At 41.2% G+C, this 20,444-nt stretch overlaps 1 protein-coding gene across 4 annotated transcripts in view; it reads right to left on the reverse strand.

Moving 5' to 3' along the window:
* TFDP1 (transcription factor Dp-1) overlaps positions 1-14,954 on the reverse strand; it is a 40,413-nt gene extending 25,459 nt beyond the window's left edge. Inside the window, exons 1-3 of one of the 4 annotated variants that reach the window (XM_050333251.1) lie at positions 14,859-14,954; positions 14,006-14,117; positions 1,328-1,394 (exon numbers count right to left, since the gene is read on the reverse strand). In XM_050333251.1, coding sequence (XP_050189208.1) covers positions 1,328-1,394; positions 14,006-14,017 — 79 coding nt within the window. In that variant the 5' untranslated portion in view covers positions 14,018-14,117; positions 14,859-14,954. Of the gene's footprint in view, positions 1-1,327; positions 1,395-14,005; positions 14,443-14,858 lie in introns of those variants that run through there. The other 3 variants (XM_050333252.1, XM_050333253.1, XM_050333250.1) reach the window with 3 other exon arrangements.
* Between the last annotated feature and the right edge of the window lie 5,490 nt (positions 14,955-20,444).

A 20,444-nucleotide genomic window follows, 5' to 3' on the forward strand; every position in this document is an offset into this window, starting at 1 on the left:
CTATTTAATCACTTGAATTTATTTTAAAAATTCTATAAGCAATAAAATGGCCTCTATTTTGCCCACTTTAAGAGCTATGTAATATTAAAAAGTCACATTTCCAACTCTTGCTGTCTAGACTGCACCATTTTTATTAGCTCTCCACTGACTGTAACAGGGTCTAGACACAGACACCTATGTGGGTGTAAAATGCACCCTCCTAAGTATCTGCCCTAACAAAACCACAAGTTTTACTGCTCATAGGGGTAGGGCACATGGTAGAGCTGTTAAGGATCAGGACCTGCACACTGAGCAAAATTGCTCAGGGGTGTGTGGCTGTCTTTACAGCTGGGTCAGTTAAGACCTATCATTATTCAACGCTTAATGCCCCCTCCACAAAAAGAACAACAACAGGGCAAATCAGCTGGACACCTCCCTTCAGTAAAGCAATGTATATTTCAGACAAAGGAACGTCAAAGAGAGAGTCTAGTGAGATTCTAATAACATAGCTGATGTACCTAGTGGTGGTGACAGAAATTAAATGGGTTTCTTGAAATGGTATATAAAATACTAGAGCGAGTCATACTAACAAAGTTCACCTGAAATGGACTACAGGTTAATCCCAGGGTACTAGCATAATCCAACAATGCATGAAGTCAATAGATTTGTCAACAGTGAGGTTTGTGAAAGCATCAGACAGCAAGAAGGTGACTGTCCTAATGTAAATTCCACCCTACTTCATACAGCCTATCAAAGAACATCATCTATCACACAAGAATAAACCAGACTGTCATCATTTGGAAGCAACAACAATAGAAAATGGCCATACACCAAAATAAATTGTCAGATGACTGTGAACCAAACTCTTAGCTTTTGAGCTTATGTATCAATTTCAAGTTCCAATTTATAACCTGCGTTTTATTAAACTTGCTTGATTAAATTACATTATCCTACATGCACAGGCATTATCTGCAAGTCCAAGAGAGTTCTGTTCACAATATATTTTGAGATAAGCTTGCACTAGTGTGGATGCACTATCATAAAAACTGTCATAGCCCATTTTAAACTTCTTCACTCCAAAAGATGTTTTAGAACATCCTGGTCTTTATGCTTAAACACCAGCTACACTAATGAGAAGATCACACATGGGATGATGAACCACAAATGAAATTTCACATAAAGTTTTAAGATAATTATAAACTGCAGAAAATCTACAGTCTGCTTGCTAATTATATAACCTAAGAAAAGTTTTACAAAAACTATGCTAAGAAAACAGTTTAAAGCCAGCAATATACATAACTACTAAAAATCAAGAAACGGAAAATATTACTAAAAACTGTGTTCTTACCTTTTCCAGGACTTAGGTTTTGGTCTATAAACACCTTAAGCTCTCCATTGGCTTCAATTAGTCCAGCCTGTTAAAGAAAGCAACTTTGATTAAATTTACAAGCACAGATAGGCCTTTACTGTTGAAGATGAAAGGCGTCATACCAGAAGCCTCTACTGCTACCACTCACATTTTGTCACACATCTGCCGCTATGTAATGGCACTGTTTGTGGTACAGTATTTGTCAAACTTTAAAGTCTCGATTTTATAAATACTTCTTAAAAAGCAAGCAGAAAACCACTGTACACACACTTTGCTATTTTGTCTTAAGGAGTGTACATGCACTGTTTTAACAGATGGCTGAGCACCCTTCTAATCTGAACCACTGATACCTGCAACTGCACCTTTCTCTGTGTAGATACTATTTACCTACCACAAAAGGTAACAACATTATAGCAAAAACAGTAAGGGGGTAGAGAGTGCCTTGGTCCTTTTTAATCAGAAAAAAAAGTAATTAAGAAGAAACACTTTGAGCTTTTCAATTGTTATATTTTTAAAGATCAGAATATGAAGGTCTGAAGTGACAGAAATATATGGTGATGTGCAAGTCTATAAACTCATCACAATCCTCTGAGAAAGCTCATTGTACAAGTTATTTTTTAAAATACTATTAATTTTTTGATAGAGAACACTTGATGCAGCAATTTCTTGGTATCTGCAGGCAAGACAGACCTGAAAAAAATTAAGGAACACAGGACAAACAACAGCAATAAAGCCAACACATGCACTTAACCATAGCTAAGCATGTGGTGTTAAAGAGGCTTTTGAAAAGTCCTTAGTTGCATTTTGTGCATAGCAGGTATGTGCAGGCTACTGACAATCTTCAAGCAAGAATCAAGTGCTTTGCTGCCAGTCAGCAGCAAAGCTTCTCCCTTAGAAGTCTACCTGAAGAGTCCTATTTACGATTTGCCAGAAGTCTGGCAAGCTGAGAAAGCCACTAGAGGATGCTGTGGTGCCGTTATTATCCAGGTGTTATCACATCAAGGATTTCTTACAAGAGACGGAACTTCAGGAAACTTTAAGAAACAGGAAATTTTCTCTCCTCAGTGAACTGGGGTGGAAGGTTGGAGGGGGCACAAAGAGGGGCGAGATAAGATGACTGAGCACTGGGGACAGACTGGGAAGTCAGCAGAAAGAGATTTTGCTAAGGCAAGCATGAAAAGCAGCAGCCTGCAATGGCATGGCAGTAGTGACGACCCGGTGTCACAAAGAAAACCTAAGTAAGGAGACAGTAGAAGTGATAAGTAGAATGAAGAGCCTGTGATAGTTCTGTCCTCCATTCCCCTAACTTCCACCCTCAAAAGTAACACAACAGCATAGTTTCAGGGACACTACAACAACTTTCCGGTAGACAAACCCTGCCCGTTCTCCATCTTGCCCACAACAGGGATTTCAAAGGTGCATTTGAACAAATGACAGCTCTACCACCCCATTCCCAGGCATCAGAACTTTTTACAAATCTAATTCTTTATCACACTTAACTACATAATTCAGAAGGGCAGCAGACCATACCAAGCCCTTTCAAAGAAAAAGGCATACTCATCCATATAAAATCAGTATTGTGTACAGACATATTATTAGAGCCACCACTCTACAGCAGTGTGACACTCCAGAACACTGAAACCCCATGTAACACATGAAGAAGAATTTCTGGGTAAGTGTTACCTTATACTGCCATTCTACCTAAATTTCACAACAAATGTGTTAAACCATGCAGGAAGTGCAGTCTCATTGTCATCATTTCTTTAAGAGCAGTACTTCAATTTCTATTCAACGGCAGAAAGAAGAGGCTTGTGCTCAGGAATCTTGCAAATCTTCTTTTCCATGAGAATAAAAAAAGACACCAATGAGACTAGAAAAGCATTTAATATATTGTGGTTTTGATCAGCAAACCATCAAGAAAATGTCTATTTTAATCTGTAATGTCTTTCTTTTAAGAAGCACACGAATTTAATAATTTTTAATTATTAAATTTTTAATTCATTTTAATTATTAAATTCATTCATTGGTTTAATATGCAAAAGCAAACCTGTATCAAGTTCACGTCAGTTACAGTGATTCTGCAAAACCAAATATTTAAGCCGTGATATTCAGCAAATTCAAGTATTAATGCTAATCATTATTTAAGTAATCAGAAAATTAAGCAATTCAGTAATCAGTTACTTATTGGTCCCTTCCATTTTCTACTTTTTTTAAACCAGAATCTCTCCAACATAACCATTCCTATTCAATTATTTTAAGTACTTAACCAACCACCATCGTAGTATCAAGTAATCTCATAAGCTCCAAGTTTTCTCCTACATAATTAAAACATATAATGAAAAAAATATTACTCAAAACAATATGCAACTCCAAAAACTATAATCTAACCTAGCACTACAAAGGGTCAGGTTAGTGCTACATGCCCTGGAACGTGTTTTTGTGTGACTGAAATGACGCAAGTCACTGACAAAACAGAAAACATTTAAGAAAAACACGGCATTTAATCAATAAGAGAATACAATTTTGGAAAAATCAGAGAATGGCAATCATTGAACAACAAGAAGAATCCTCTAACGAACCACAACACTGATGAAGAGTACAGCAATTATGGTTCCACCACGTGTCCACACAAGTGTCTTACTAAAGGTTCAGCTCTATCAAAAAGAATGGCTGGTAAATACTCAACTCATTTGTAAGAGTATGCCCAGGGAAGACTCCAAGAAAGCTATTTGGAAACAATACTACGAACTGCACACAAATAGCACCCCCGGATGCTATTATTCACAGTAAAAACATTTCTAGTGAAAATTCTGTTATTCCAGCCTCAGTATGCTCTTCACACTTCGGGTTACACTGCTTAATTCTAAGGTTATCAAAATTTAATACTGGATACAAGTTTTTGGTGAGAGAAAACTGAAAAGCAAAACTTCCATCCCATAAAAAATTTTGTTGTCTTTGTTCTAAAATGGAAATACTAGGCAAAAGGTCTCTCAACGTGTATTTCAAGGAAATGCCTCCTATTTTTCAAGACAGGTTATTTTGGAGGAGGCATCAGGATTACTCCTCTGGAACCTACATAGCACAGTGCCCAAAAGAAAAAAGGAAAATAGAGGAAAACGTGACTATAGCTCTCATTAGGTATACATATTATAGTCACAGATTCACAATGAACAAAAAACAACACCAAAAACCAACAAAACAAAACCCAACCCCCCAAAAAACAAACCCGAACAAAAAAACCAAAACCAAACAAAAATTTACCACCAAGAAGACCCCATCCAGCAATAAGTATTAGATTTTCCCCAATGGAAAGGTAATCTTCTGTCAAGAAGGCTTTAGACATTAAGGAAATTCTATTTTCTGATGAGAAAATGCACACAGTTTTCAGGCCCTATCAAGCTGCTTATAACAACGTATTTTTATTTTTACTATTTTTCACTGTAATTTTTTTTCATATTCCATATTTTCTTCTTCTCACGATTCTCAATTTCAAGATGTGTTACTTCCTTTGACAATGATACCAGGGTTTCTTGAAATAATATCATGCTTTCAATATCTGATTCTGAAAGCTTATTAGGTGTTTGCAATTTTGCACTTGAGCATAGCTCTGCTCATCAAAGAGACACAGTGGTTACGTCTACTTCTCTGTGAAACAGAATCCCTGGTATCCTAAACAGGCTACAGATATAGACAAAACCTTTATCCTTTACACATTACAACAAAATCAATAATTATTTTAAAAAACAGCTTTTGGACATCCACCATCGCATCTAAACTGTAATAACTACTTCAGATCTTTCCACAGATCACAGGAAAGGAGCTTAAAGTCAATTGGACAAATTAGTAAATCTGGTAATTTGAACTGTGGAAGTTATGCTGGAGTAGAAACCTCAACCATCACCGAGGTTTTGTCTCAGCACACCATTCTAAGCTCCTAAGGAAAAGAAATCATCTGACAAGCTGAACAAATCAAAAATTCAACTGAAGTTAGCTTTGGTCTGCTATGAGATCAGCAGCAGTCATAAGGACAGGAAAGTCTCTTTCTGTTTTGCTTACATATAAAAGCTGCAAAAGCACAAGTGCCCTCAGCCTGAAAAGCAGTAAATTGGGGAAAAAACTCTTTGTTGGGATTGAAGTTAATCTGAAACAAAATTTGCTAAAAATGCAGAGAATTTCTGTTATTAAAAAAATCTCTTAGGGCAGACTATCAGAGAACAATTTAGTATCTTACTAACAAGCTCATATTTGCAGTCTCTGAAGTTATGCACTAGAAAATCAACACCCTTAGAACAAAAATGTAATTTCTTCCACAGCTTTTAAGCCTTGCAACTCAATTTTTTAGTAAAAATTGGCATGAAATTATTCACTAAACCTTTAAACTAAACAGAAAATATGCAAGGTGAACTTCAGGACTAAAGGACAACCTATAAAAGCAAGAAGCTCGACTGAGGAAAATCAAACTGAACAACTACATGAGTTGTGTATATCAGATTTAACCCAAGAGGAAGGTCTCCCCCACTGCTTTAAGTAAATATAGGGAAGAGAAGGGTGCTATTGTGCCACAGAAATACCTTTTCTACCTTGCTTCTAGGTAATGACCTTGTTTTAAGTATACTCCCTGAAAAAGAGCTGAAAGAAGAGCAAAAAGGGTAAAGATACGAGGAAACAGAGGTATCTGCTAAAAGTTTATTTCTCAGAACAGAAATTTGCAGTTGCTAAGAGCAGATTAAGCCCATTAGATTGAGGCACAGAACTCAGTTTCACAAGAGACGTGGGTGCCAAATATACAATAGTAAAAGAATGGGAGTCAGAGTGGGACAGTCAGGAAAACAGTTTTGGGACTGGCAAGGAAACAGTCCCCAATTTTGGGACTGGTAAGGAAAAATACAAAAAGTGAGCTACAAAATCAGATAGAAGATGGCAGAATTAAGAGCTGAGGTAGAGAAACTGTGAGTCAATGAAAAAGCACAGGCAATACAACTGATGAGACCTGAAGACAAACCTTTAACAGAGCAAAGAGATCAAATCCTGTGACAAAAAGGGAAGAACATGGGAAGTGGGAAAACAAATACAATCTATTCAAAACTACGACTGAAAAGGGAAATAAGATGGGACTCAGATTGAAAAATTCAAAAAAAATTGGGAAAGAGGTAGTGAAGACAGAATCAGAAAATGGAGACACTGGGAAGGAAAAGTATTTCCAAACAGAACTTGTCAAAGGCATTTGATGGTCCTGGGTTGACAGCTGGACTTCATGATCTTAGAGGTCTTTTCCAACCTTAACAATTCCACAATTCTATGACCAGGAGGATGCCTCTGCTGTCTACAGGCATTTGCAAAGCCTATTAGCAAACAACCACCCATCTTGTGCAAACTGAACCTAACCTGATCCACAGAGAATCACAATCCCTAGTCATTTTAAAGGCAATAAATGTAAAGGCCTAGGCCATGCAATTTTACTACGGGTTACTTCATTGACAATAAATATAGAGTTCTCTTTCTTGTTTGCCTTATTTCAGTATGAAGAAGCAACAGAGTATTAGCACACCCATAACGCATAGAAAAGTTTATAATCAGAAATAAGCAATCTTATTTTAAGGTTGCTTGAACAACCTTTATTCTTCTTTCACCCCTATCCATAAGCAAATGTCATTTTTAACAAGATGATAATAAACTACTTTTCTCATTGGATTCTCCTCTCATTCAGGGACCAGAGCAAACATGCTCCAGGAATTAATTATTACACAACTGAAAAAGACTATTTTCATGGGACATCCAAATAATTTTTTGCAAAAATTAAAAGGCAGTCAAGATATCAAGCAGAGAAGGATTGTAGGAAAGGAAAAAAGTTTTAAAATTTAAAACATTTGAATTTCATTTAGCAAATTAAGCCAGTGAGAACTGTTCTTTACTGTATAAACAATATAAAAACTTAAGTTGGACTATAGGAGTCCAATCCTTCAAAATTCTCAGACATGTTATTCTACTGTGTCTCAGTAGCCTTCTTCTGAAACAGATTTCACCATACCACATCCTCAGTTCATCGCAACATCTTCAAGATTAATGTGTCTGTCAACCACTCATCAATGAGCTACACCATACAAATGAGCTTTCCAAAAAGTGTGTCTGAATTTTTAGCACAGTAACTTTACAAGGTCAAAGATCTGGATATAACAGGACTGTGAAGGTAAAAAGCTAAATACCGGTTAGTAGCTCAGTTAAGCCAAGTTGATATTCATCTGAATACAGGCTCTGCTGACACTGCAGTTAAGTTGGACACTGAGTAATACACAAAATGACACCTGAGGTCTCCTTTATTGCAGAGTACATCGAGACCATTAGCTTTCTTGGGTGTTCTTTCTGAAAAGAGCAACCCATCTCAAATTCAGCAAAAATAAAATGAACTCACTTTGAAGATGAGTCAAACAGCAGTCCTGTCTAAGTAGTCAACAGATCAAAAATACCTCAAGAGGTAATTACATGGCGTTGTTTCTTACAGTAGTTCAACAACTCAAGTGATACAATCCTTGCAAAATTTAAAGCTCATAACCCCAAAACTAACTGTGAAGCTATAATAATAAAGCAAACTTTAATACAAGATTCCTAATGGAGAAATTAGTACCGCTTATAGCACATAAATCAGAAAATAAAAATCATTGTTTGTGTCCTCCTAGACTAAATACCCATGTGCAGAGGTACCAGCAGCAGCCACTTCCACAACTAGCTCCTGCAACCATTCTAGATTTGACCTTAACAGACTTTTGTTTTTCCACACAAACCAGCTTCTTCAACAGCATCAGAACCACAGCTGAAATCAACAAGTAACAATAAACCTGACCCCTTCCAAAACCATTTGCCTCACTGACCTCCTTATCAGCATATTTTAAGGACAGAGTGGCCTACAGCGTAATTTTCAAGCAAGTCTGTGTCACCATTAATGCAATACTGGAACCCTTAGCAAGTAGCTAGAAGCATTTTTGGGGAATATGGACCACTGGCAATTTTTAATATCAAATCTGCTATCTGAAAACCACTTCAACATAGAGAACATTTAGCAGAGATCAGCCCAGTCTTCCTCCCACTCTTAATTAGCTAAAATAAATATCCATTAATAGATACCCAAGCAAGCAAATACAACCACTAAAACAAGTGATCCTTAGCATAACTTAACTTTTTGTTGAGCATGTAGTTGCTGTTTCCTGAGGTTATAACACAAAACAATACAGCAAAAAGAAGTGGAGCTCTGATCGTGTACTTGGAATGCAGAAATGAGAGCTTAAAGATTATTTTCCTCTTGCCTTCTTTGAAAAAGCATATTCAAAAAATTTAACAACGTTCAAAATCCCAAACATGCCTTTTTAGATGACCTAATTTCATAATATTATTTCATGCTTCAATTTGCAAACTTCTGAACGTGTTAGAACAAACGGTAAACAGATCAAGCTACTGAGAAGTCACTGAACTAAAATTGTATCAAAAAAAGTGTATGACTTTCCTCAAAGACTTAACTTCTCTAGTTGACCTCACGACCTCCCAGCACATAACCAAAAATAAACATAAAAGAAGAAATACATGCTGGTATTTTAAGAAAAGTCTGAAAAATGTTTTGAAGATTTTTCAATGCCTTCTAGGGATTGAAAGTGCATCATGCAAAAAAGGTCCAAATGCATATTTTTCCTACTTCCATTAGGTTCTTTTTCTTTAATCCATCCCAAACATAACTTTTTCAGACATGCTCAAGATTGATGCAGAAGCAACCCATGAAAGCTATTAAAAAGTACAACTTCTGTGGTATTCTGGCAAAATTAGTAATACAGAAGCACAGATCCACTAGTTTCAACAAATATAGCAGCCCTACTAACCTATCCAGTAAAACTGTGCTAATAAATCAGTTTGCTGTTTTTTAAAATATTCTTTGAGCAAAATATTTACTAATACTGTGAAATAATTCACTGGTTTATTTCCATGCCTGAATGTATTCTGAATTCTCAGTTAAAATAAACTCAATGTTAATCCCTGCATCTCTAGATTTCTTAACCTGTAACATTAGATCAGGTGTTGAACTTTGTGCAGGCACAATTTCTCATACGCTGTCCTCATATTTACACATGTGGACAGGGCTTCCTTTACAAAGTTGGATACATGGGTCATAGCTACTTGTCAGTAAGATTCACAAAAGCACCATGGAAAAGTAAAGAGATACAACAGTTTTTATGCAAGCTAGGGACCAAGGGAAAAATCCCTAATAAAGTAATTCAAGCAAAAGATGACAATATAATTTTTAAAAATAAATTAAACTTTCTAATTTTAGAACAAGCAGTTCCAAAGCCAACACCACTGCCAGTAACCTATGTAACTCAAGAACAGCTCTCAAGAAAGATATTTTAGTCTGTGAGAAATTCTGAAGGCTAACAGTGGTGCGTCAGTTTAAAAAGTTTCTTAAATTAGTTTTCAACTCCATGTTCTTTGTGTACAGGTTATTTTTTAAATAACTTGAAACAGCCCATGCAATGATGGTGAACAACTGAAACAATCATAAACAACAGCTACTAGGTAAAAATGTTTTATTTACATATACTTTTTGAGAGTAGAAGGAATCATACTCATTCCTTTTGTCTAGCCCCTTTCTCCTCAATACTCACTGGAACACCATGCATTAGACTACTGCCCATAATAATACAGTTCCTGCAAGTTGTTGCATTAAGAGTACAGAAATGAGGCAGAAAATAAACCCCACTGCTCCTGTTTCTTCTCTCCCATGCAACACTGGGTCTTCAAGAAAAGATCCACAAGCTTCTCTTATGGCTGCTCAAGTGGCCTCAACAGTGCAATGGAAGTAACAGAGGACAAACAGGGTCACCACAAGTTGGATTTTCAGCCATGCTACAGAAATTGTTAATTTAGTAGTGGAAGGTATATTAACCATTGATGCTAAAACTTATCATCTAAATTTACACATAATTCTCAACATGTAACTGTTATATAAAAATATATAAAAACTGTTATAAAAGCGGTCAACCAGTAGTCCTAAGTCTTATACTGGAAGCTGGGGAAAAAAAAAGTTATCAAATTCACTTTCTTGCTACAGTAATTCCTGTTCCTTCATTCGGTGCTGCATAGTGCTTAATTTTAAGCATGCCAAGGATGGGCAGGCCACCATTTCACCTAAGGAGCTGTTCTTCCCGACCAACTATTAATCGCATGAATCCAGTGAGCAGCACAAGTCAGCTGAGGACCTCGGCCTGTACATTTGGCTCTTCCAGCTCCTGCCTGGAAGGTGCCACATTTCTTCTGGAAGGCACTAGCAGTGGAAGAGTTTACAGTAGATACAGCAAACTCTTCGAGAGTAACACTGATTAACCACAAAGAGGAATTCTGGCTAAGCTGGAGTTTCTGGAGGTTGCCTGTATGTGATGACCAAAGAATTTCCCACACAGTGCAAAGCTACATGTCAAACAGTACCCAATTCTACTGAACTTACCCTGTCACTTAGACTCTGAGAGGAAATGCAGTGATCCCACTCCCAGGATACTCAAGTCCTTCAGATATGGCAACCAGTGTTTTCTTGTCTATGCATGGGTTTTTTCACTGTTTCTTTAAACTGCACAAAAAGTAAAGTCTTTCCAGGAACTAAGATCTCCTGAATTGAATGTGATATACCACATCTGCCCAATTCTGTTAGAGCTGCTTCTCAGCTCCACAGTGTTCATTTACATAAACTCAAAAATGGCTGTGCTCAATGTTATTACCAGATCACATGGAAAATGAGTGTTCCTCTTTTCCCTGTTTACCTTTACTGCATTCCAGATCTCCTAGCCAAAACACAAATCGATATATGCACAGATACTTTAATATTCACAAGTTAGTATTTCTCCTTTTCCATTATTATTTTTCAACTTAACCAGCTATAATATTACTTGTCATTTAAAGTCCACCTGCAGGTTCTTAATTAAGGGGCTACATATGAATGTGGCCCCCTTCACAGCTTTCTGACTGAAGTATTTTGGGGGAAAAAATATAAATTAAAAACTCAACATTTTGTTGCTTATTTTCTGTTGATTGTACACTCTGAAAAGTATTAGAGAAATACATCTCAAAGTAATATTTTGTAGAATTTAGACTTACGTCAAATAGCTCATAAGCATTATTCTAACAGCTTACATGATCAGTAGTTTTGTAATTATTTAATCCTTCATAAAACAAATTTTCTTGGGTTTGCCAGTACTCCCCATTATGGTCCCCCTTCGTTCAATTATCCAGCAAAATTATCTCAGTTTGCGAACTTTTACAAGTATTTGACTTTTCTAACAGATCTTACCAAAATGCAGTATTTATAAAGAGGTATCAGAAGAACTGGAAAAGAGAAACAAAAGGGAAAGTACTCTCCTGCAGCAGGCAGGAAGAAGAGTTAAACAGGAGCATGTTGTGTCTTGGTGCCCCGTCTCCACACCTTCCCCTGTCTCCACACCTTCCCCTTCTGTCGGGCTCCCTGCTCCACTGCCACCATGGCCCCACTGGCCCCGGCAGCACAGAACAGCAGTGGGATGCACATCATGCCTGTGCTCCCAGGCTGGAGCACAGAGGCATCCCTGGCCATGTAAATGCCACCTGAAGCCCAGACTCGGGACTGTAGCAGCACAGCCCTTCTTCCCAGTTTAGCCACCTCAGCTATGCTGAAAAAAAGGGAAGGAAGGGGCGGGGGCATTCATCAGCTATGCCATCTTCTTCACCACTGCATCTCACAGACTGAGCACTTGATAGGTGACATGGCAGAACCATAAGACATTATTCACAGCAGTATTTTCACATCAGAATGTTTAAATTCACAGCAATGCAGGTTTTTAAAGACTCAGTGCCCAGAAATTTAGTGTTACTGTCTCTATCATGTTTAATTCCATTATTGGGCTTGGAAAAGAACTTAGATTTTGAACAAAAAAACAGGGGAAATTCTCTTCCTCCTTGAAAATCAAAACAAGTGGTATACCAATTAGCACTTTTATTTTGTAGCATTAAACCAAAACTAGAAGGGTCTATAATCAGACCTGGAAATTTAAAATTTCCCAGTATTCACTACATGTTTTAGATATCATGTAATGGTGGGTATGCAATAGTCTTCAAACATGTAAGCAGTCCATCTAAGGCAGGATTAAAGTATGTGCAGAAGTTTTTAAGAACAGGTTAGACAATATTCAGTTAAGATTTTATAGCCTTTCTAGCTACCTCAGCTATTCCAATGCTCAAGTACACTTACAATTTTACCTAAAACTTGAGCTGATTTTCATTTTCTCCAAATTCAGCTTATTAATTCTTGCAATAAAGACACTAAAGCAATATCTTCTCCTATCTGTAGTATCTTCCTTAATTTCTGAAGTTTATTATAATGCATGTTATTCTGTTATGCCTCCCTTAACTACTCTCTTTTCTAGAATAAAGTAGATATTTCAAAAATGAGACTTGTTCTTACATCTCTTTTATAATTTTGCTCCCCTAGACCTTCTAGGATATTCACTTGTATTTGTAGGTGCTAGCACTTTCTCATTTAGTTGGTATCTCTCCCAAAAGCTAATATTAAACAAACGTACTTTGGTATCTAAATTACTTTGAACTGTTTTAATTTCACCTCCTAGTCTAATACTCCTCTTTCATTTTCTTCCCGCTTATACAGCCTATGATTCCCTGAACTCTGCTATCTGTAATGCACTTGGCCACCCTTATCTCTTCCAGGCAAGCTTTGAGTGACTACGTATTTCTGGTTGCTTCTCCGTACATTACGATGTTTTTCAGTTGAGCTACTAAAATTTCCTACAAGACTAGTTTTTTAAACCGATTCCTCTTTCATGGAAATTCTTGCTATTTGAAAGCTACAACAGTCTACATTAGATGGCAACCTGCTGTTTATGAAGTGAGTTGTATTAGTTCTCCTTAGCTTGCATGCTGTTGTTTTTGGGTTGGTTTTCTTTTGAATACAGAGTAGTACCTTGTCTTACTTTCACTAAGAAGATGTGAAAGCCCAATTATATTGGGTATTAACAATGACTGACATCTTAAAGGCAGAATACACTGTAATTTTTTGGTAAGTACTGGAATGGGTAAAGAGCAAACATGCTCCAAGAGGCAGGCTACAGAATCAGAGCCACTAACCTTGACACCAATGGTAATGGAAGTCTATGCTGAAAGCTCCCAAAGCCTGTTTTTACAGACACTAACAAGCATCGTTTGGTAGACAGCGATAAACAATGAACACATATGGAGACTGAACCATCTTCACTCCCTTGAATGTATGATGCCTCTCTGAAGACAAGAGAGGCAATACCAGTCAACAACAACCCCATCAGCTGAAGAATATTTGCTGGGTTTTTTTAAATCCAATCCAAACTCAAGTTGGTTTAGTGTTTAATATGAATACACATAATGAAAATGGTCCAAGTGCTGGTATAAGCATATCAAATTCTTAGGATTAATTACTCTGAAAAAATGGCTGCAGATCTGAAGCTGGTTTATGCTGTTACGTCTACAGGAAAACATAACCTAGGCTTGATACACAATATAGATAGAAGTTCCATATATTCATTAAAGCCAGCTACTATAAAGCATGACCCCATTTGCTTTTGTTAATAAAAGCATTCCCTAAGCTCCATGTGCTACAAATATACTTACATCTTTTGCCATGTTACCAAAGACTAGAAACCAGTTCTTTTAAAATCTTGACGGCTGCAGGACACAGGGACAATGATGCTATTTTCTAGAAAGCAAGCAAAGACAGCATCAGCTGTAAAAAAATAAAAGGAGGGAAAGTTTTTACAATTGAAATTAAAGCCTACTACCAAGTACAATTTAGGTTTCTTTTTAAAAAAACCTACGTTTTTAAAAAGGAAAAAGTTTCCCTTCATCACCTTTTCATCCCTTGAGCCCCACGCTCACGTGTGGGGGGCATTCCTTTCCCGACGGCGGGGGCGAGCTGTGCCCTGGCAGAGCCCTTCCCCCAGCCCGTACCCGATCCCACGGGGGGCCGGTCCCTGTCCAGCTGCGCCCCTTCCAGCACCGAGCGCTGGGCGCGGGCAGCGATCACGGCCTCCTCCTCCTCCTGCTCCCCACCCCCATTTCCAGCACCAGGCACAAGTAGGCCCTAGGGGCAGCTCCCCCCGGGGCCTTCCAGCCCCGCTCTCCTCCTCCTCCTCCTCGCAGACGGACGGGCCGCGGCCGCACCGGGCGCCACAGCCCGGCGGCCGCCTCCGCGCCCCGGGCACCCCGCGCCCCCCGACCGGGGCCTCACCGCCCGGGCAGAGCGCTGAGCCCCGCGCCGCCTCCCCGCGGCAGCGAGGGGCCGCGCTAATCGCCTGGGCGGCGGGGGCGCGGGCAAGGGGGGACGCGCCCGGCGGCACCGCCGGCGGCGGCGGGGGAAGGGGCGGCGGGCGGGGTGCGGGTCCGCGCCGTCCCCATCCCCATCCCGCCCGAACCGCCGCCGTCCCACCCGCCGCTTCTCCCATCCTCGGGCGCGGGCTGCCTGCACCTGAGCGGCCGAAGGCAGAGAGAGCCGGCTCCATCCCCGCCGCCGCCCCCAGATAGGGACCCGGAGCGCGGAGCGGGAGCACCCCCCGCCCGCCGCCGCCGCGCTGCTGCCGCCGCTTCTGCTGCTGCCGCTGCGGAGGCGCCCGACTGCACATGTGCGGCGGCGGCTGCGCGGGCCTGGCGGGAGGGGGCAGGGGCGGGGGGAGGCGGCGGGACACCGACAGCGGCAGCCCGGGAACGGGGGAGGGAGGGAAGGAGGGAGGGGAGGGGGCCGGCAGGGACCGCCCTCCAAACCCCCCCGCGCTCCGGAGGAGGGGGTGCGGGGGGAACAGGGTCTACCCCGACGGACTGTCACTTCCCAGCGCGCCTCTGCCCCTGCCGGCCGCCCGCCCGGCGGGCTCCCGGCCGGCCGCCCCCGCACGCCGCGGCCCCGCACACCTGCCCGCCGCCGCCGAGGGGCTGCCCGCGGGAACGGGGGGGATGCGGCTGAGCCAGTGGCGGCGGCTCCTCCGCGGACCCCGCGCGCGCGACCCCTCGCCGCTCTTCTCCCTTCTCTTCTCTCTTTTTTTTTTTTTAATAAATTTATAATAATTTTAAAAAAATTGAAACTTACACTTTTGTGCGTCCCCCTGACGCTGCGCGCTGACGTCACGGGCGCGGCGCGCCTCGCACGGGCACACGCGGAGCGGCCGAGCCACAACCCGCCCGCCCGCCGCTCCACGGCGCGCAGCGAGCGCCGCACCGAGCATGCGCGGGATTTTCGCGCCTTCTCCCGAGCGCGCGCCCGCCCGCCTGCCGCGCGGTGCCCGCGGAGCGGGATGGGACGGGACGGGACGGGATGGGCTGGGCAGGGCAGGGCAGGGCAGGGCAGGGCGGTGCGGGCGGTTGCCACAACATCCTGCTGCCGGTGCTTCCTCATCGCTTCTTGTCCGGCCGTTACTTGAACGAAGTTTCGCTCTCAGCGGTCTTTGCTAAAATTAGGCTCTTTGCGGTAATCCAAGCGAAAGTTTTCCCTCTGGGCGGCTTCACAGCCTCAACCTTGAATTAGGCCAGACCTGCGCCAAAAAAGTGAGGCACCTCCAGGCTGTGCAGCCTCTGTGTACATGACAGCTGCGGGAATAGGGCACGTTAGCAAGGGTTGTGTGATGTAATTACATCATTCTCCAGTAAGTTTTGGCAAGTAAACCAGCCTAGCGGGGGGCTGCAAAGGCAGGGCCGGAATGGTGGAAAGTGCAGGAAAGCACAAAAAGCTCAGAAGCTGTGTTGCTTAATAGGGGTAGATGCAAGGCTACTTGATGGGGAGGAAGGCACGCACACTTCTGCACTTAATATCGAGCCTGCACGGGACGACGTTCATAATGTGATGAGGGGAGCAGGAAGTAACAGGCTCTATCGTTCTCTCAAATGATGCTGATCTGGGAAAGAAGTTGGGAATAGAAGACACAGGCAGCAGAGCCACCACATAGAAACAGCAGACCAATCTAGCACAAATGCTGGAGAAGATGCATTTCATCAGTCAGCTAGAGTCACATTTAGTTACTTTTGTACCCTATCCTTTCTTGTTTTTAAAAGACATCGAATAGCTGTGTTTTACAATAATAATGAAGCATTACCTTCATTTTCTTGATAAATACCAATCTTTGAAGTTTCTCATTAACAATACCCCCCACTTGCTACCATAGGGTTCATTATTACCCCATTTCTTCATTCCTCTTGACTAAGCTTCACAGCAGTGGACAGCAAAGAAAGAAGGCGATAATTGTTAACTGTTTATAACTTCTCAGAAAGCCCCAAGAACTTTCACATACAAATAGCCATGAAGCACCCTAAGTCAGCTGCAGAAAAAAATGCTTCCTAAAAGACAACTCCAGTTGACAGTGCTGCTCACCAACCCCCAGGCCATGTATACTCTGCCATTGGATTTAAACTTTCTATATATCTCCAGTTCGAACCCCTCCTCCCCCTTTTTTACATTAATTCTTGTAGGAAAAAAACTTGAAAGACAACTGCAGAATCATAAACAAGGGGCGGGGTGTTGTCCTGGTTTGCTAGCATTTATTTTTTTATATTTACATTACTAAATGCCCAAGCATGCCCAACTCCTAGGTAGTGCTTTTTAATTTAGCAGGGTGTTGTTCACAACTAATTTGAAGTATTTGTACCAGTGGAAAAACTTTTCAGCATTTCTCTTATCTCTGAGCACACCTTTCTCAGGCATTTTGGAGCTTTAGGACTTGTTTTGTATTTGTAGTGTGGAAGGATATTCCAGTTCAGAACTGTTTTCTAATGGGCTGCCTCCACCTTTTAAGTGTCCTTGAAGAGGAGAACAGATCATAACTTTAAACAGCATCAGTGTGGTAGAACTGCATGACAGACACAAGGGAATTATTTCAAGAGGTCATCTAGTCTACAGACAGAAACCTACAACAGATGCCAGACGACATGCACATGAACATATTTTGACCTTCATGCCTCAGAACTGGAAGCCATGCAATCTGAACAGAGTGATCTGTGCAAGCTCTTAATTAAAGACCTAGTACCAGCTGACAAGCTTGCCAGCATCTGGCCTCCTTGGGAGGTAGCATCTCCCAATTCTCAAATTTCTGCTCTATTTTAGGAAATAAAAAATACCGCTTGGTACCATAATTTTGAAAGTGTTACCATTCCCGGATCTAGGTTTTGTCCCAGAAGGCAGGATCAGTTGTCCCTGAGCCACTCTGGTCACACCATTGTCCAGTTTGCTTCCTCCAGCAATCAGGACATTTTCCTAGTCTCCACTGTCCTTAAATTTTAAGTCCTACCCAGCAATGGCAATTCCTCAACAGAGGCAGTGGGAAAACCCAAGGAGCACACCTCCTGGGCTACCAGGTGAAGCTGGTAGAGGTACACCTCTCCCTTCGGCCTTTTGTTTCCTTTGGGATGGGGTGGGCCACATCTCCCAGCCCTTAGGACATCTTGCTGGTCTTCATTCTTCATCACTAGTTTTGTTGGCTCCCTCACTGTCATCAACAGTGGATGTCTGGTACTTGCTGCTCCTTACAGGCTATTGTGTTTCCCACAGAGTAGTAATGCTCGTAGGGTAGCTTTGCCTCCTGTCACTTGGGGATCCCATTTCCTCCCCTTTTGGCACTAACCCCATGCTGGAACACTGCCATGATTGGTTACAGAGCAGAACTACGGATTCCTTCCCTAGACAAATCCCATGAGTGCTTTTGTGGTTAGACTGTTCCTGGATTCATTCCAACAGGCAGTAAGACCATACTAGGCTTCTCACCCCCTCCATCAAGCATCACCGTACAGCACTATTCTGTCATGCCAGGCACTCTCCACGCCTCTTCCCCCAAAGCTGAGGATGTCCAACTGTAAAACAAGTGAACTACAAGGCACTGTGAGGATGCTTTCTCTTTGAGAATTATAGGAAATATGAATTCTTATGTTTTTGAGAGGCTACATAGCCCCATGGACTAGGCCACCATGACCGCATTCCTTGAGCCATCCTAGACCCACATCAGTCACAGCTGCAAGAACCCACCTCACAGCTTCCATGAGATGCCTTCCTACTGAAGAATGGAAGCAACCTGCTCTATATGGGATAAGCTACAAATATCAGAGAATCACACAATATGCCAAGTTGGAAGGGACCCACAATAATCATAAAGTCCAACTCCTGGCCTTGCATCCCCAAGAGTCACACCATGTGCCTGAGAGTATCATCCAAACACTTCTTGAACTCTCAGATTTCATGCTGGACCACTTCCTTGAGGAGCCTGTTCCAGCACCCAACCACCCTCTGGGTGAAGAACCTCTTTCTAATATCCAACCTAAACCTCCCCTGAGACAACTTCTGGCCATTCCCTCAGGTCCTGTCACTGATCACCACAGAAGAGATCAGAGCCTGTCCCTCTTCTTCCCCTTAAGAGGAAGCTGTAGACTGCAATGAGGTCTCCCCTCAGTCTCTTCTCCAGGCTGAACAGACCAAGTGCCCTCAGCCGCTCCTCATAGGGCTTCCCCTCAAGGCCCTTCACCATTTTTGCTGCCCTCCTTTGGATTCTAATAGCTTAATATCTTTCTTATATTGTGGTGCCCAAAACAGCCACAATATTCAAGGTGAGGCTGTACAAGTGTGGGTCCACATATACCAATCTGACCCCAGGAACAGGGACACGTCTGACAAAAGTATAAGCACAGCCCACACTATCAGCTTTCAAACTGCTTTTGTTCCTTTATCTTCACAGGGAATAATGATCAAGGGTAGCAATTAAGTGATAACATGCAAGAACTCAAATTTTCAGAAAACCCTGCAAAACAAGCAGTTACGTCCATGTCGAAAACAAATCAACAAAATAAAAAAGATAAGCTAAATGAGTTGCAAGTCAAGCACAAACCAAACCTTTCCTTTTCATTCCCATCAGCTCAGCTTTTCCATAGAAATAACCTCTCATCACTTAGGAGGTTTCTGCTATCTATCTGCTTTTCTGTGTCCAAATGATGCTGATCATTAGCTAAATGAATGAGATACAACTACTGACCAACAAGCTGAAACAAAAATTTCAAGAAAAGACCTCCTGTTCTACAAGAAACCTTCAAGAAATCAGTAGCTTATCTTTCAGCACTTCTGGATCTCTGCTTTAATTTTATACACTTGACACAGAGAATATTCCACAGTACAAGCATAAGGTTTCTGAGAAGCTGCAATTATACTAAGTGGGACAATTATCTAATATTCTTCTCATTTTCCATACAGACAGAAGTGATCATTTAGGAATAAAGTCTGTTGTTTCTATCCTAAGATTGTATCATGAGACTACCCTATTTGGACATGGAATTATGCATGGAGCCATTACTTGCATTTCAGGAAACATTTACAGTATCTCAATATACCTCCAGATTTCTATGAGACAATCTCAAACATCTGATTGTAAACAAACTTACTATATGTCCATTAAGATCAGTAATTTGCACTTCCATCTAACATTCAACCACGCAATCCAAGTCTGTGTCAACAAAGAGGCACAGAACATTGATATTCAGATGAGGCTGCTATTTCTCTTTCCCCAGTTTTCCTAAAGCCTGGCCACGTTGTAACTGAATCAAAAATTACTTGGGAAAGAACTGAGAGATATGAGGCAACCAGTAAGGTGTCTAGATGGTCGCTTTCCTTTTTGGACACAGTACCAAAAAGACTTTTCATCCAACCCCTTTAAAAGATAATCAGGAAAATGTTTTCTTACTTTTAAAAGACACACTCCATCAGTATTTCCTAGTTGCCTAACTGTAGTTTTCTAGAGAATTACAACTACCACAGCAATTTATTTAGATAAAAGGTTTACTCATCAAAGTTGTAATATTTTGTATAATCATTTCAAGGGCTAAGTGACATAATGGAAACCATACAGAGGTCTCTTCCATGCCCTATTGTAGATACGTCTTTTCCTCCCAGAAACAGATGGGAAACTACATGTGAAATAAGCATCTTTCAAAGCCAAAATGAAGCATTCAGGAGAGATGCTTGTATTTAAAGCAGAAACTATGAGTTGGTCAGTAGATAGATTAAGATTTCTCTCCCTAGAACAGTTAAGAAACAAAT

Source organism: Myiozetetes cayanensis, unplaced genomic scaffold, assembly GCF_022539395.1.
Source record: "Myiozetetes cayanensis isolate MyiCay16 unplaced genomic scaffold, myiCay2020 scf5-8, whole genome shotgun sequence".
NCBI classification, from domain to species: Eukaryota; Metazoa; Chordata; class Aves; order Passeriformes; family Tyrannidae; genus Myiozetetes; species Myiozetetes cayanensis.